Genomic DNA, 16,439 nt, shown 5'->3' with positions numbered 1-16,439 from the left:
CAGGCTAATCAGCTGATTGGGTGACATACAGTGGGGGAAAAAAGTATTTAGTCAGCCACCAATTGTGCAAGTTCTCCCACTTAAAAAGATGAGAGAGGCCTGTAATTTTCATCATAGGTACACGTCAACTATGACAGACAAAATGAGAAAGAAAAATCCAGAAAATCACATTGTAGGATTTTTAATGAATTTATTTGCAAATTATGGTGGAAAATAAGTATTTGGTCAATAACAAAAGTTTCTCAATACTTTGTTATATACCCTTTGTTGGCAATGACACAGGTCAAACGTTTTCTGTAAGTCTTCACAAGGTTTTCACACACTGTTGCTGGTATTTTGGCCCATTCCTCCATGCAGATCTCCTCTAGAGCAGTGATGTTTTGGGGCTGTCGCTGGGCAACACAGACTTTCAACTCCCTCCAAAGATTTTCTATGGGGTTGAGATCTGGAGACTGGCTAGGCCACTCCAGGACCTTGAAATGCTTCTTACGAAGCCACTCCTTCGTTGCCCGGGCGGTGTGTTTGGGATCATTGTCATGCTAAAAGACCCAGCCACGTTTCATCTTCAATGCCCTTGCTGATGGAAGGAGGTTTTCACTCAAAATCTCACGATACATGGCCCCATTCATTCTTTCCTTTACACGGATCAGTCGTCCTGGTCCCTTTGCAGAAAAACAGCCCCAAAAGCATGATGTTTCCACCCCCATGCTTCACAGTAGGTATGGTGTTCTTTGGATGCAACTCAGCATTCTTTGTCCTCCAAACACGACGAGTTGAGTTTTTACCAAAAAGTTCTATTTTGGTTTCATCTGACCATATGACATTCTCCCAATCCTCTTCTGGATCATCCAAATGCACTCTAGCAAACTTCAGACGGGCCTGGACATGTACTGGCTTAAGCAGGGGGACACGTCTGCTCTGCAGGATTTGAGTCCCTGGCGGCTTAGTGTGTTACTGATGGTAGGCTTTGTTACTTTGGTCCCAGCTCTCTGCAGGTCATTCGCTAGGTCCCCCTGTGTGGTTCTGGGATTTTTGCTCACCGTTCTTGTGATCATTTTGACCCCACGGAGTGAGATCTTGCGTGGAGCCCCAGATCGAGGGAGATTATCAGTGGTCTTGTATGTCTTCCATTTCCTAATAATTGCTCCCACAGTTGATTTCTTCAAACCAAGCTGCTTACCTATTGCAGATTCAGTCTTCCCAGCCTGTTGCAGGTCTACAATATTGTTTCTGGTGTCCTTTGACAGCTCTTTGGTCATGGCCATAGTGGAGTTTGGAGTGTGACTGTTTGAGGTTGTGGACAGGTGTCTTTTATACTGATAACAAGTTCAAACAGGTGCCATTAATACAGGTAACGAGTGGAGGACAGAGGAGCCTCTTAAAGAAGAAGTTACAGGTCTGTGAGAGCCAGAAATCTTGCTTGTTTGTAGGTGACCAAATACTTATTTTCCACCATAATTTGCAAATAAATTCATAAAAAATCCTACAATGTGATTTTCTGGATTTTTTTTCTCAATTTGTCTGTCATAAATGACGTGTACCTATGATGAAAATTACAGGCCTCTCTCATCTTTTTAAGTGGGAGAACTTGCACAATTGGTGGCTGACTAAATACTTTTTTTCCCCACTGTATATATCTTTTTTGTATTGTTTATATATCGTTGTGTTTTAAATTGGTGTGATTGTCCTTGTCTGTAATGTTTTGTGTTTTTTTGTGGACTCCAGGAAGAATAGCTGCTGCCTCTGCAAAAGCTAATGGGGATCCAAATAAACAAATAAATAAACCATCAAGGCGTATTGTCTGGACCTCCTCCAGGCATTAATCAAAGGCACAAAGGCTTTTGAACTAACTGTATGGGAATGAATTGTTTTGCTCAGGTTGGGTGGCCTCTAGGTCAGCAAGTTAGTATTTTCAAGGGGATTATGCATGTTCAACAGCTCCACGACCCAAGGTGCTGGCATATAAAATAATGACATTGAGAGAGCTCAACCTCAAAACCAGCCAGAATATATTTTATTAGCTACCAAATTAGGTGATCATCCCAAAAGGTTACAACTGAGTCTATCTTCCCGTAAACAGGCCAACGTGATAGCTGTACACTCCTCACCTTTTCTGTCTCACAATATTGCATGGGCTTGAGGTAAACTCAAAATGGCCACCACATAGATACCCATATTAAATCAGTTTGGAAAAAATATGCTAAATGTTAATGAACATCTCAAGGCAATTTCTTGTAAAATATAATTACCATCCCATAAGTGTTTCGTCTTAATAACGTAGCTCTCCGGGCGCAGCATGCTAATTCGTAGCCTTTTTTATTTTTCTGTATCATATTGCCTAAGCCTCGTAATTCAGACTTCTAAGTTAAGTTTCCATCCTTCCCTGTGCTTCGAAACAATTTAGCCTCCCGCTGCCATTTCAGCCTCGTTATACGCCAGACAGGGGGGAAATAATTCCAATCCCGCCCAATGGAATAAACTCAATATAATATAATATGAAAATGAGGGTTATAAATGGATTTGCTCCATCGAGTGACTTTTCCTGATTCTCTATTAAGTTTTAATGGGCTACATTGGAAGTGCCTCAGGTTTCCCTGGAATAGTTCCCCTGCCCTTGCTAAACGAAATTGGCCTGGTTACACATTTACAAAAGGCTCTGAAAAGGACATTGTGAAAGGGAAATAGCTAAGCCAAAACCGTATAGTCCGGGTTGGCATGATGGTGTGAAAAGGGTAATGTAAGGCCCAAATTCAACGTCAACAGTCAGCTTTTCATTGTTTCACCTGACTTTTTCAGAGTGATGGCGAACTAACCATTATTTCCTATCTCCCTTTCTCTCTCTCTCCCTCCCGCCCTAACTCTATCCAGTCTCCATCGACTCCATCCGAGAGGTGTGCGAGGGTAAGCAATCCGAGATCTTCCAGCGCTACTCTGAGGGCAGCTTCGACCCGAACTGCTGCTTCAGCCTGTATTATGGCGAGCGCTTGGAGTCCTTGGACCTGGTGTCCAGCACAGGCGAGGAGGCGCGCACCTGGATCACCGGCCTCAAGTACCTGGTGGCAGGCATCAGCGACGAGGACAGCCTGTCCAAGAGGCAGCGCACCCGCGATCAATATCCTTACATGTTAGCCTGTCTCTAGGCAAGGGTTTAGTCATTGGACAGCCGGGACTTATTCATTAGTGCACACTAGCAAAACGTTTTGCAATGGAAAATGAGCATTTGTAATTGGACAGGTTTAGGGAGTCCCTCCCGGTTTCAGTCTGTTTTCTTCCGTTGCCTAATAAATAGGACCCACTGGTCAATTAGATTTCTATTCAGTCAGTGCAGGTCAGGAGAGGAATTGAAATGCCATTTTTGGTGAGGACTTTTCAATACATGAATTGGTTAAGATGATTCTGAGTGTGGATAATTAATAATGATGCTAGCACGCATGCACACACACTAAAGTTCCTTCTCTCTCCCCACACGCAGACTGACACACACACACACACTCTGCCGTGCCGGCATGACAGCGAGGCTGATGTGCTGATAAAAGAAGGGCAAGTGAAGGCTGCCGGAGGCACCTATCACATCATGAATCACATTGTCTTGATCACAGGCGCACACAGACGGTTTGCGTTAAAATTAGACTCAGCTGTGGGGAGTGAGAGCTGTGTGAGAGAGCAAAAGGTTTTGCATTGTTTCACAGTGGTTTGGGCTCTGAACCGCTATTCATCTTAGAGCTGCCTTCCCTAAATATTGTGAATCTCCCTTGCTGTAAACTTTCTGTTGCAGACGATACTTGATTAATCGATGAATCAATCAATAAATCAATCAATCAATCAATGTGAACACCTGTGGATAGTTCATAGTTAATGGAACACCAAGACTGCGTTTACACAGGCAAGTACCCGTGTCTGTGCGTGCCTGTGTTTGTGCCCGTGTCTGTGTGTGTGTCCGTGTTTGCATGCACATATGTGTTATCCATCTTTAACACCTGGTTGATTGGTACGTGGCTGAAGCAGACGTTTTCAGAGGCGGATAAGAACGGCGACGGCAGCCTGAGCATCAGCGAGGTCCTGCAGCTCCTCCATAAGCTCAACGTCAACCTACCCCGCCAGAAAGTTAAGCAGATGTTCAAGGTACACTACAGTCATATTTTAATGTTACTAATAATAATGTAGCTTTTATAGCACTTTGAATTACAAAGAGAATCTCAAAGTGTGTGAGAGAGAGAGAGAGGGAGGGAGGGAGGGAGGGAGGGAGGGAGGGAGGGAGGGAGGGAGGGAGGGAGGGAGGGAGGGAGAGAGATATCAGTGACAGCAGGGCTGTTTAGTGGCCTTTTTTACCAATGTGTGTGTGTCTCATTGGCTTGTTGTGGTAGGGCCACACTACTCTCTAAATGGGGTATAATGAGCAGTCAAACATTCTTACAGACAAGTCTGTCAATGGATTTGGTCCCAAATGGCACCATATTTCCAATATAGTGCACTACTTTTGACCAGAGCCCTAAGCACTACATAGGGAATAGGGTGCCATTCGGGACACAGGCAATGTCAACAGATCAAAGCAATTGATACTATGTGTGTGGATGTTTTGAACCAGTAACTACAAAACCAGAGATGCACTTTCATTTCTGAGATAATATTTGGTGAGAAGATGGTCCGTTTGTTTCCGTTAGTTTTTCTGAATTGAAACCATAAAGCCTAAGCAAACGACAATTACCTTTGATTACTTAGATATCTCGGCTCAGTTTTTGTGTGAATGCACATCCTATTCTCCCTGTACTGTTTAGAAACGACGAGGCAGCTTTTTCTAAATGAGCCAATCATGGTGAATAGAAAGTGCTGTGGCTTTCACGTCTTGATTATTTCACAACTTTAAATTGAGTTCATTCAACAACTTCAGTCAAGAATGTCGCGAAAGTACGCGTTCACACTTGACCTTTTCCAAACCCATTTCTAATGACTCACTCAGTGGTAATGGGGATGTGTCATCATGATGGTTATGACATTTCAGAGAAATTTGTCACAGGAAACTATATAACAGGAAAGGCAATTGCGTCATTCCATTTGATTTCAATCACTTTTTACCCGCACCCCTTTTGATTTGATCAAAACTTACCATACATTGTAGAAGTGGTCAGAAAGTGACATTTTGGACCTGAATGCCAAAACAAAGTTGACCCATTTTGCATACCCCACCATACCATGAGACATCCATGCCTTCATCACTGGAAAATATAAACGGTTTAGTTTGATATAATTTAAAAGCTTACAAAGAGGGTTTGTCAAACTATTTTATAATTTCTTTAAACAAAAAAAGTGTAATAAAAAAAAGATTTTTCACCTTTAACGTCAATTATCTTAAAACGCGTAAACTCTGATGTTTTACATTTGTGCGTATGTTGTAGCTTCGAACCTATTCTACATAATCTGAGGTGTTTGTGTTGTGCCCGCCATAGGTTGAGACACAGCATGCCTTTGAATACAGGGTGGGTGTCATTTGTGCTGTCAAAAAGTCTGTATAATCAATTTACATATACTGTACAGTGCCTTCAGAAAGTATTCACACCCCTTGACTTTTTCCACATGTTGTTGTGTTACTGCCTGAATGAAACATTTATTAAATTGAGATTTTGTGTCACTGGCCTACACACAATACTCTATAATGTGAAAGTGGAATTGTGTTTGTAGAATCTTTTACAAATTCATAAAAAATGAAAAGTTGAAATGTATTGAGTCAAGTATTCAACCCCTTTGTTATGGCAAGTCTAAATAAGTTCAAGAGTAAATAATAGTGTTTAACATGATTTTTTATCGACTACCTCATCTCTGTACCCCACACATACAATTATCTGTAAGGTCCCCCAGTCGAGCAGTGCATTTCAAACACAGATTCAACTACAAAGACCAGGGAGGTTTTCCAATGCAACGCAAAAAGGGCACCTATTGGTAGATGGGTGAAAAAAGCACATTGAATCTCCCTTTGAGCATAGTGAAATTATTCATTACACTTTGGATGGTGTATCAATACACCCAGTCACTACAAAGATACAGGCGTCATTCCTAACTCAGTTGCCGGAGAGGAAGGAAACCGCTCAGGGATTTCACCTTGAGGCCAAATCTGACTTTAAAACAGTTGCAGAGTTTAATGGCTGTGATAGTAGAAAACTGAGGATGGATCAACAACATTGTAGTTACTCCACAATATTAACATAAATGACAGAGTGAAAAGAAGGAAGCCTGTACAGAATATTCCAAAACTTGCATTCTGTTTGCAATAAGGCACTGAAGTGAAACTGCAAAAAATTTGGCAAAGGAATTCACATTATGTCCTGAATACAAAGCATTATGTTTCGGGCAAATTCAACACAACACATCACTGAGTACCACTCTTCATATTTTCAAGCATGGTGGTGGCTGCATCATGTTATGGGTGTGCTTGTCATCGGCAAGGACTAGGGAGTGTTTTATTATAAAAAGAAATGGAATATAGGCAAAATCCTAGTGGAAAACCTGGTTCAGTCTGCTTTCCAACAGACAAGGCCAAATCTATACTGGAGTTGCTTACCAAGACGACATTGAATGTTCCTGAGTGGCCTAGTTACAGTTTTGACTTAAATCGGCTTGAGAATCTATGGCAAGACTTGAAAATTGCCAAAATAATGTTAAAATCAGGGGTTGGAACCTAAATTATTTTCCAATATTTCACTATTTTTTCTGTTTCATTACACTGTTCTGACCAGCAAAATAAAGTCCTGAACCGGTTCGAACCCAAAATAAGTACTGGTTTATATAGTTCCTTTCTGTTCCTTTTATTAACCAATGAAATAAACATTTTTTTTTTTTTTACATTTAGCTAATCAAATTACTTCACCAATCAGTGCGGCTAGAGCAGGGGCGTGGATCAGCTTGGGAGCTTTAACAGTGTGCAGACTATCTTGTTCGTTACTAGGGGCGTGGATCAGAACACCAGTCAGTATCTGGTGTGACCACCATTTGCCTCATGCAGCGTGACACATCTCCTTCGCATAGAGTTGATCAGGCTGTTGATTGTGGCCTTTGGAAAGTTGTCCCACTCAATGGCTGTGCGAAATTGCTGGATATTGGCGGGAACTGGAACACTCTGTCGTACACGTTGATCCAGAGCATCCCAAACATGCTCAATGGGTGACATGTCTGGTGAGTATGCAGGCCATGGAAGAACTGGGACATGTTCAGCTTCCAGGAATTGTGTACAGATCCTTGCGACATGGGGCCTTGAATTGTTTCTTTTTTTCTTTTTCTTTATGTGTCTTTAGTTGTAGTTCTGTAACCAGGTTTCCATCCTACCCTTTTATGCGAGTGAAGTACATGTCAGATAAATAATGTAATGACAGGCCTGATGGAAACATATTTTGGTAAACTTTCCAAATGTCGACAAAACAAAATACGCTAGACAAGGTGGGATCTTTTGTGTTGGTCAAATGAATAATGCGAGAAATGTCAGTGGGAACGCTTTTATGCGCACATTTCTATATAATAACCATTAGGCTACAGATGAAATAAATTATAATGACTTCACAGGGTGGTGAAGGTGATGAGCTTGATGCTCCTTTCCAATAAATATCAAGGGTGTTATTCTGGTGACATGTAAATCGATGCTTGGCTGCCGTTTGACAAATAAAAATTATCTTGCTCTTTTGTCCATAATAATAATCTCATCATTTAGGCTATACGTGCGCTCTAGCCAACAGCGTGCAGATAGCGCTGTTGGTTAAAGCGCACGGGCCAATACCAGAGTGGGCACACTCGCTATTTAACTCAACATTTTTTGTGTCAGATCCCAGGAAGACTAGCTGTCTCCATTGATGTTGGCTAATCATAAATCATAAAAAGTGGTGGTGCGAAGAACAAGGAAAGTCAAATGGAGATGTAACCCTTGATACATGACCTTTTACTTGGGGTTAGGCTATTAGCTACAAACTCCCAGCCATGACATAGCCTAGTAAAGCCAGAGGGTTCTTTGACAGCATGGCCCTGCTAGGATTAGCGCGTTAGCGTTGTGTTATCGTGTTGTTAGTGTTTTAGCGCTGGTGGCCGTGGCTGATCCTTCACCTCAGCCAAGCCTCACGTCCCACCGAGGGGTCACCCATATGGTGCTCAGGGACGCAGATGGCTTCTGGTGTAATACACAGTAACACACAGTAAACACACCAGGGACCAATCTGGACGTGTGTTTACGGGACAGTGGACTGGTCTGCTGACTTAACCTGTTTACTCCTGGGAGGAACCTGTGCGTGATTTGCCCTGTTGACTTGACCTAGTAGGAGGATAATAACCAGCGCAAATGCATCTGTTGCTATAATCATTAGTGAACCTCTTTCAATATATATTACAGTATACAGAGTTCATGGCTTGTTAGCACATGATTTTTGGTACATTTGTCGAATCACAACATTGTGTGCAAAGTCATAGATGGCCATGTCAGATAGTCTGTGTTAAATATACAAACATATAAATGCCGCATTGCTGTAATTTTCCAGTTAGCTTTTAAACTCTCATAGACTAGCTCTCATGTCTCAGCTACTGTTTGGGTGCAAATCGTTACTTATATTGTGAGTTCAACATCACTGGCACCGTTAAATGGAACGTAAAAAAGAGAAAGAAAACACCATGTTTGCAATTTTCCAGTAAATATAGCACCTATTGATTCAGTCAATCTGATCGGCGCACCGGCTTATCTTACCTCCACACTCCCCTCTAAGCCCCTTGAGCTCCACACACCGATAGCATCTCCTCCATTCTGCCTCACTATCATCTCATTGTCCTCATTCATTGGTTCCGATTCACTGGGCCTATGAGCAGAGGCCGCTCCGTCGCTTCCAGAACAATCCTTAGGTTGAGTCCCAAATGGCACCCCCATGGGCCCTGGTCAAAAGTAGTGCACTTTATAGAAAACAGGGTGCCATTTGTGTCGCACATTCAGTCTGACCCGTTTAGAAGAACAGGAGCTCTCCAGGTGGCTGGTGCACTCCCTCACCCCACCCCACTCCATGTTAAACTCAATGTTTAAGAAGCGAGTGTGGGTGTGTGGTCAGTTGTCTCTGCCTAGTCATACTGAGAAATAAGTGTCAGCTCCTCTTTTGTGCCAAAGCCCATATCCACTCTGTGACGTTTGTGTGTGTGTGAGAGAGACGTGTGTGTGCGTCAGTGTAGAGCAGGGATATGGCTGGTTGAAAGTTATGAGAACTGGAAGTTTGTGTGTGGGTGTGTGTGTGTGTGCGTGCGTGCGTGTGTGCGTGCGTGCGTGCGTGTGTGCGTGCGTGCGTGCGTGCGTGTGTGCATGCGTCAGACAAAGCAGTTCCAGAGCTGGGAGCTGGCCGGGTATCAGAACTGTATGTGTGTATGTGTTGTGCATGGAGGCCAACCTCCCACCAGCACCCACGTCATCACTCTGCAGTCATGTCCATCTCTAGCAATGCGAGACATATGGAGCTGGCTATACACAAGAAAACCATTTCAACCATGAGTGTTGGCAGGCATGCGGATACCATAACTACAATATGCATGCGCATATTCACACTACATCACCAAAACATAACTTGATATTCCATCTGACTTGTTATCTAACTTAGTGTTGTGGCTGTTAATTGCTGTGCATATTATTCGGGCGAACTTCTAATAATGTGATCCTATACACAACACAGTTCCATTCACAACAACAGGTCTAGGTCTAGGATATATAGGCTAGCCACATGATGAATGCAATAACAATCATCCCTGAACTGAATAACTACTGCGGTACACAAGGGGATGTTAGGATTCGACTCTTTGTGTCTAAATGAACTGATATTGCATTGTGACTTCTCTTCTCCCCAGGAGGCAGACACAGATGACAACCAGGGCACCCTGGGCTTCGAGGAGTTCTGCTCCTTCTACAAGATGATGTCAACGCGCCGCGACCTCTACTTGCTCATGCTCACCTACAGCAACCACAAGGACCACCTGGACAGCATCGACCTGACCCGCTTCCTGGAAGTGGAGCAGAAGGTATGCGTGAGCAGAGTTGAAGCGTATGCAGGCAGGCTGGCAGGCAGATGGGTACATAGACGCACACATGCATGCTGGCACACACATCCGTGCATGGATACACACACAGGTGCGAGCATGCACGCACACTGGCATATACACACAGAGGTACACACACACACACTGCACATCCCCAGATAATGAAAGGGTATCTATCCATGGAGACTTTTATTTTGTTGGGCCCCTTTAAAGGCCATTGCAGTCAAACCTCTGTTTTTCCAGTGTTTTGTATCATATTGTACAACAGCTGATGTAACTAACACTGTAAACGTGTGAACATTTCCTGATAGTTGCTGGTTGAAAATACAATCTACACAGGACCTTCTAATCAGCAGGTTTGCATGGGCTGGAGTTTCGGCTTACCATGGTGACATCACCAAGCGGTAAATTGGTTAATAGACCAATAACAAAGAGAGTTCCAAACCTCTCTGCCAATAACAGCTAGTTTTCAGTTTCCCCTACACACTCAGACCACTCCCAGAGAGTCCGAACTAAATTAGTGCTTTAGAATTTTTTGTTGTTGCTAAAAAGCAATATTTGCCAATTTTATTGGAAATCTATTACAGTAAGGTGATTCATTGTTACCCAGAAATTATTTGATATTGATATAGAAACGGCTGCGTTGGGCCTTTAAGGCATTTCTGTGACAGACATTTTTTGTAATGACTGAGGCAAACATCTGAAGATTTGAGTCTCAATAATGGTTAGCAACATGTTAATGGTTAGCAACATGTTAATGGTTAGCAACATGTTAATGGTTAGCAACATGTTAATGGTTAGCAACATGTTAATGGTTAGCAACATGTTAATGGTTAGCAACATGTTAATGGTTAGCAACATGATGCACTTGTCGGACAATTGTATAGTTTTTTCCCCTCTCCTGCCTGTTTCCATGTGTCAAAAATATTCCTGTCAACAGATTAGGGACAAAAGCACAGGATATTACTGTTGAATTGCAGTGAAAATCTCAGTTTGACATTCTGACACTCCAAGCCTTGACAAAGACGTTTCAACCGTTAAGGGACCGATCGAAATTTACTGGGGGGGGAGGGGCTGGTTCAACTCAAGGTGTCATAAAAAAGAAATGCCACCCCCTCCCCAATGTTACAAATATTTTCACATGACCCTCCCCTTGTACAGTAAAATAAATTGAATACCCTCCCCCCTCATAGAATTAACTTAAAATAATGTCTACGACCACAAATAACAATAACTGTAGCGAGCCTGTGTTTAGAAACGTGGATATTGACTTTGCCACTTCAGAACTATAGGCAAGAAGGTTAGGGGTTCGCCGACCACCACAGACGAGGTCACTCTCCCTGCCTGTTTCATTACACTACGATCAGAGCCGGCTGCAGATAATGATCAGCTAGGGTGAAATCAGATTTTCAACATTTTGATGCCATATTTCTAATTATATAAAATATAAGCAATTAATTTTCCACCAACAGGTTTCTGTGCCAATGCACCACACAACCAATCTACAAAGCATACCGACTTTGGGAAATTCAATATCATGGTTTGTGTTTTTAACACCACAATAAATAAACGATGTCAATCTTGACAAAAATTGGCCGCTGCACAGTTTGGATTAATTGATTGATAAAAAAAAATTGTCAGTTAAACAAAATACATGTATACACAAAGATGTTTTAAAGTGACAGGGATTGCACAATAAAGTCGGGGACTTATTTCCATTGTGGTCACTATTTTTTACATAAATACATCTACAATTACATAGATGAGTACGAGGGGGGAGTTTAAATTAAATTCTCACAAGCTTGTGTAGCTGGTAGCTTATTCTTTAGATGTTTGGGACTAGCTCACTAGCTAGGTTTCCATCCAATTGGCGACAGATTTTCATGCGAATATTCTAAAATCGTTATAAAAACAATATGCAATTTCAGAGTTTTCTTTCGAAAAATTGACAACGAAGATTTTAATTTACCCGGACATTTGAGAAATTTACTGGACATCCATATGCATTCAGGTCCGACCTGGCGCAGCCAGCACCATCAATAAACAAGGGATATTGGTCAAATGAGTCACATTTACGTGTCCTTAAAAACAGCCTATAACAAATTACAAAAATACTATTCCTTGTGTCTCAATGTGTAGTGTATGCAACATTTTATAGCCTTTAAAAATAGCCGTACAGAAGAAGGCTGATTTGATCATTTTCAACCAGAATACTTTGTATAAAGATAAGCATTATATTGTTAGATTATAGGAGTAACTCTGGTAGGCCTGAAACAGTCTTCCTCAACTCAAGTTCAACTATCGGAGTCTGTTGGAGCGCCGGAGCGCACTGCCTTCATATCATAGGCCTGCAGTAGCTAAAGCTTAATAATAGCCACACCATACCAAACCTTCACAAACGTTTCTAAACTTTATTAGGGTAATATCAAAAGTAAGTCAAGCCATTGTTTATAGGGAAAATATGAGCAAAAGAGCGAATGTAAACCAAGGAAAAAAGGCACTACCCTCCCCTGTGCCCAATAAAAAACCACACAACCCTCCCCAAAGCAAAATAAAAAGTTTGACAACCCTCCCATATAATGGACCCACCCCTCCCCCCCAGTGAATTTGTATCTGTCCCTAACTGGATAGAATAGACAATTGATTGAAAAACACCACAATCACTATTGTATACATGCATCCCATTTGGAATGCTTATCCAATTTCTCATTCTAAGTGGTGTGCTTCATGGCGATATTGTAACAGAGCCAATATAGCCTTATCTACAGTATAGAATGCTCAGCTAATCAATGGGGAAAGCTTCAGCAAGTTAGAGAAGTTGTGTTTTTGCTGACACCCCACTTAGCCCACTAGCTAACTAAATGGGGATGTATCTTCCCCCGTGAGTCACCCCGTAGAGACCCCGCTAGGTGACAGACAGTCGTTTAATGGATTTGCCATTGGGTTCTGAAGCAAATGCTTAATAGCAGTGCTTAATTGCAGACACAGGCCCCTACAAGGCTATTAGAATTAGCAGTATCACTTCAAATGAACTTCTAAAGGCTTCAGGGGATAACATTTCATATGGTTCTGCTGTGAAAAAGAGACAGAAAAAAGAAAAGGAGCGGTAATTAATGAGTTGGCTCAATGCGCTTTATAACGTGTGCTTTTTCGGCTAATGCAGTCAGCAGAACAAACCGTGGAGAATATGGGCTTTTGAAAAAGGACATTGTGTCCAACGCGTCATATTTTTGGGGCACGGAATTGGATGTTCCACTACTCCCTACTTCATCGGGGAGCATTGAGGCGGTTTTGCGAGGTGATTTATTTTAAACGGAGCAAGGATGCAGCTGGGCTGTCTCTAGCTCTTCTCTCCTCTCTGCTGGCGTCATTAGCTACAGCCTCTCCTCAGTTTCTCATTTTAACTGTGTTTACTAGCTCTCTCTTGCAGTGTGTGTGTGTGTGTGTGTGTGTGTGTGTGTGTGTGTGTGTGTGTTTCAAGTTTTATGAGTCGTATGTACTGGATACTCATGGTATCAGTGGCGGTCAGAGCCGTTTAAGTTGAGGAAGGACAATGGATATTGGATGACTGGAGCATGGATATTTTTATTTCTATTACAGCATATTGGATGACTGTCATTCATATTCCATTCACCCAGTTCAATGTAACAGCGATAGGTTTAGGCTACTACATGATACTCTAATTTTCCCTATAACCATCATGAGGCTGCTACAACCTAGCCTATGAATGAAAGATTACAACGTACAGTACCAGTCAAAAGTTTGGACACACCTACTCATTCAAGGGTTTTTCTTTATTTTTACTATTTTCTACATTGTAAAATAATAGTGAAGACATCAAAACTATGAAATAACACATATGGAATCATGTAGTAACCACAAAAGTGTTAAACAAATCAAAATATATTTTATATCTTCAAATAGCCACCCTTTGCCTTGATGACAGCTTTGCACACTCTTGGCATTCTCTCAACCAGCTTCACCTGGAATGCTTTTCCAACAGTCTTGAAGTAGTTCCCACATATGCTGAGCACTTGTTGGCTGCTTTTCCTTCACTCTGCCGTCCGACTCATCCCAAACCATCTCAATTGGGTTGAGGTCGGGGGATTGTGGAGGCCAGGTCATCTGATACAGCACTCCATCACTCTCCTTCTTGGTAAAATAGCCCTTACACAGCCTGGAGGTGTGTTGGGTCATTGTCCTGTTGAAAAACAAACGATAGTCCCACTAAGCCCAAACCAGATGAGAAGGTGTATCGCTGCAGAATGCTGTGGTAGCCATGCTGGTTAAGTGTGCCTTGAATTCTAAATAAATCACAGACAGTGTCACCAGCAAAGCACCCCCACACCTCCTCCTCCATGCTTTGCGGTGGGAACCACACATGCAGAGATCATCCGTTCACCCACGCCGCGTCTTACAAAGACACGGCGGTTGGAACCAAAAATCACGCGTAAACACAGTTCACATTCATAGCAGCCACGTTGTATTCCTTCTCGCATCTATGCACTCTCCTCCTCTCACCTTTTCCCTTCATTTGTGGACTTCAATGCACAACACATCAGCTGTATGTGACCAAGCGAAAAAACCTTTCCAAGCCAAACCAATACATAACTGCTACACACAGCCTACATCGTTGTCACCATATTAGCTAAAGTAACGTTATAGTCAACCAGTGGAGGCTCCTCGTGGTATACACTGTTCAATGAAATGCTTACTTGCAGGTTCCTTCTCTACAAAAGCCACATCCCTGATTGGCAGATGAGTGGCAACCCTGATTAGAAGCACCTGCTGCTCATCGGTTGTTCTTTACAAATGCAGTTTGAATTAAAATAAAATGGTACCTACACACCGAAGAAGGCTGTAAAGCTGAAACATTTGTGTATGCTATCCCTGATGCAGTGAAGAAAAAGGAATAATGACGTAAGCCTTATGCGACATCTCTTTTAGTGCGAACCCATTACACCCTTTGTTTGTCCTTCTCTACAATGCAATAACAATAAGAAATAAGAAAATATAAGAATATGAACGTAAAGTAAATGGCTTAATAGAATAGAATAAACATTTTAGCATCAGTATAATACAGGAAGGCACAATTTATAGTGCAATATTTACATGTGTTTTGGGGAAGGGGGGGATTGGGAGCAAGTTGAAATTGTGCCGTATTTAGCAATCATAATAAGAGTCTAGTAGCAGTAGTTGTGATGTGTCTGTGTGTGTGTGTGAATGAATTATTGTATATCTGTGTGGGTGTGCGTGAGTGCATGTGTGCTAAGGTGGTCAGTCCAGTTCAAGTGTTCAGCAGTCTGATGGCTTGTAGATAGAAACTGTCTCTGAGCCTGTTGGTATCAGACCATATGCTCCGATAAGGTCTGCCGGACGGTAAGGGAGTGAACAGCTCGTGGCTGGAGTGTATGGGGTCGTTGATGATGCTTCGGGCCTTCATCAGGCAACGTTTTGTGTGTGTGGTGTGTATTAACTCTCCCATCTCTGCCTCAATACCATTGCCCAAAATGTGTCCGCTCTACACACTCGTTAGCCAAACCCATTTATTCACATTTACCCACTTCTTAAAAAATCCCCAAACCTCTCATGATGAGGCATTGGGAATCTGAGCAAAACCACAGTCAGAAAGCAGTTTGATGTCAAATCCCTCATGTTTGAGAGTGAGCAGTTGAAAATGTCACAACAGAAGGGAGAATTAGCGTTTTCGCTGGCTAGCTTCTCATTCTGTGGTCGAAATCCTGTTTACCCTTTCAACAAGTAGACCAAGCTACTTAGCCAAAGCCTCTCTTTCCCAGTGCTAAGTGCTAACCACAAACATATTGACCTAGTAGTGTGCAGCCCTGTACTGGGAAAAAACCTGGCACTGGGACAAAGTCTGTTTCTTCATCAACTTCCCCCACCCCCCACCCATTTTGGAACGGCCTGACGATGATCGACATGGATGGGAATCTGATCGACCAGTCAGCCGGTTTAAAAGGGACAGCTGTTGGGTGGACAATCGGATTCCAGCACAGGGATGGGGGGCAGAAGCCGCATGTGAGGACATCTCCTAATTGGATTAACAGGACTTCATCAACTCTCCCAACGTTTACTGTTATGGAGGGGGGATTTGAGGAGACGTAGTAAATTATGGGTACTGTAGTCAATCTGCGTTTCTTACTGTTTTCTTATTATGTGTTTGTTTTTGTCTTTTTCTGTTTTGTAGATGACCAAGGTGACCAAAGACCATTGCCTAGAGATTGTAAACAAATTTGAGCCCTGCCCCGAGAACCAGAAGCAGGGAGTTCTGGGTATTGATGGTAAGAGCTCTCTTATTGGTCCCTTTCTCGATTGTCCTTTTATCAGTCAAATGTTGAATGTCTCACCATGCTCTGAAATTGAGCTTTTCTAACAGCCTAGTCATA

General features: G+C 42.4%; 1 protein-coding gene across 1 annotated transcript in view; it reads left to right on the top strand.

The window, feature by feature from the left end:
- The window catches only part of LOC311149867 (1-phosphatidylinositol 4,5-bisphosphate phosphodiesterase eta-2-like), an 87,956-nt gene that overhangs the window by 17,712 nt on the left and 53,805 nt on the right, over positions 1–16,439 (top strand). The window contains exons 3-6 of the mRNA XM_084187107.1: positions 2,869–3,112; positions 3,993–4,122; positions 9,844–10,014; positions 16,241–16,334. Coding sequence (XP_084043233.1) covers positions 2,869–3,112; positions 3,993–4,122; positions 9,844–10,014; positions 16,241–16,334 — 639 coding nt within the window. The remainder of the gene's footprint in view (positions 1–2,868; positions 3,113–3,992; positions 4,123–9,843; positions 10,015–16,240; positions 16,335–16,439) is intronic.

The sequence above is a fragment of the Coregonus lavaretus genome, assembly GCF_964263955.1.
Source record: "Coregonus lavaretus genome assembly, chromosome: 22".
NCBI lineage: Eukaryota > Metazoa > Chordata > Actinopteri > Salmoniformes > Salmonidae > Coregonus > Coregonus lavaretus.
The sequence above is the reverse complement of the archived record's forward strand: the minus strand, read 5'-3'. Positions and strand labels throughout refer to the sequence as shown.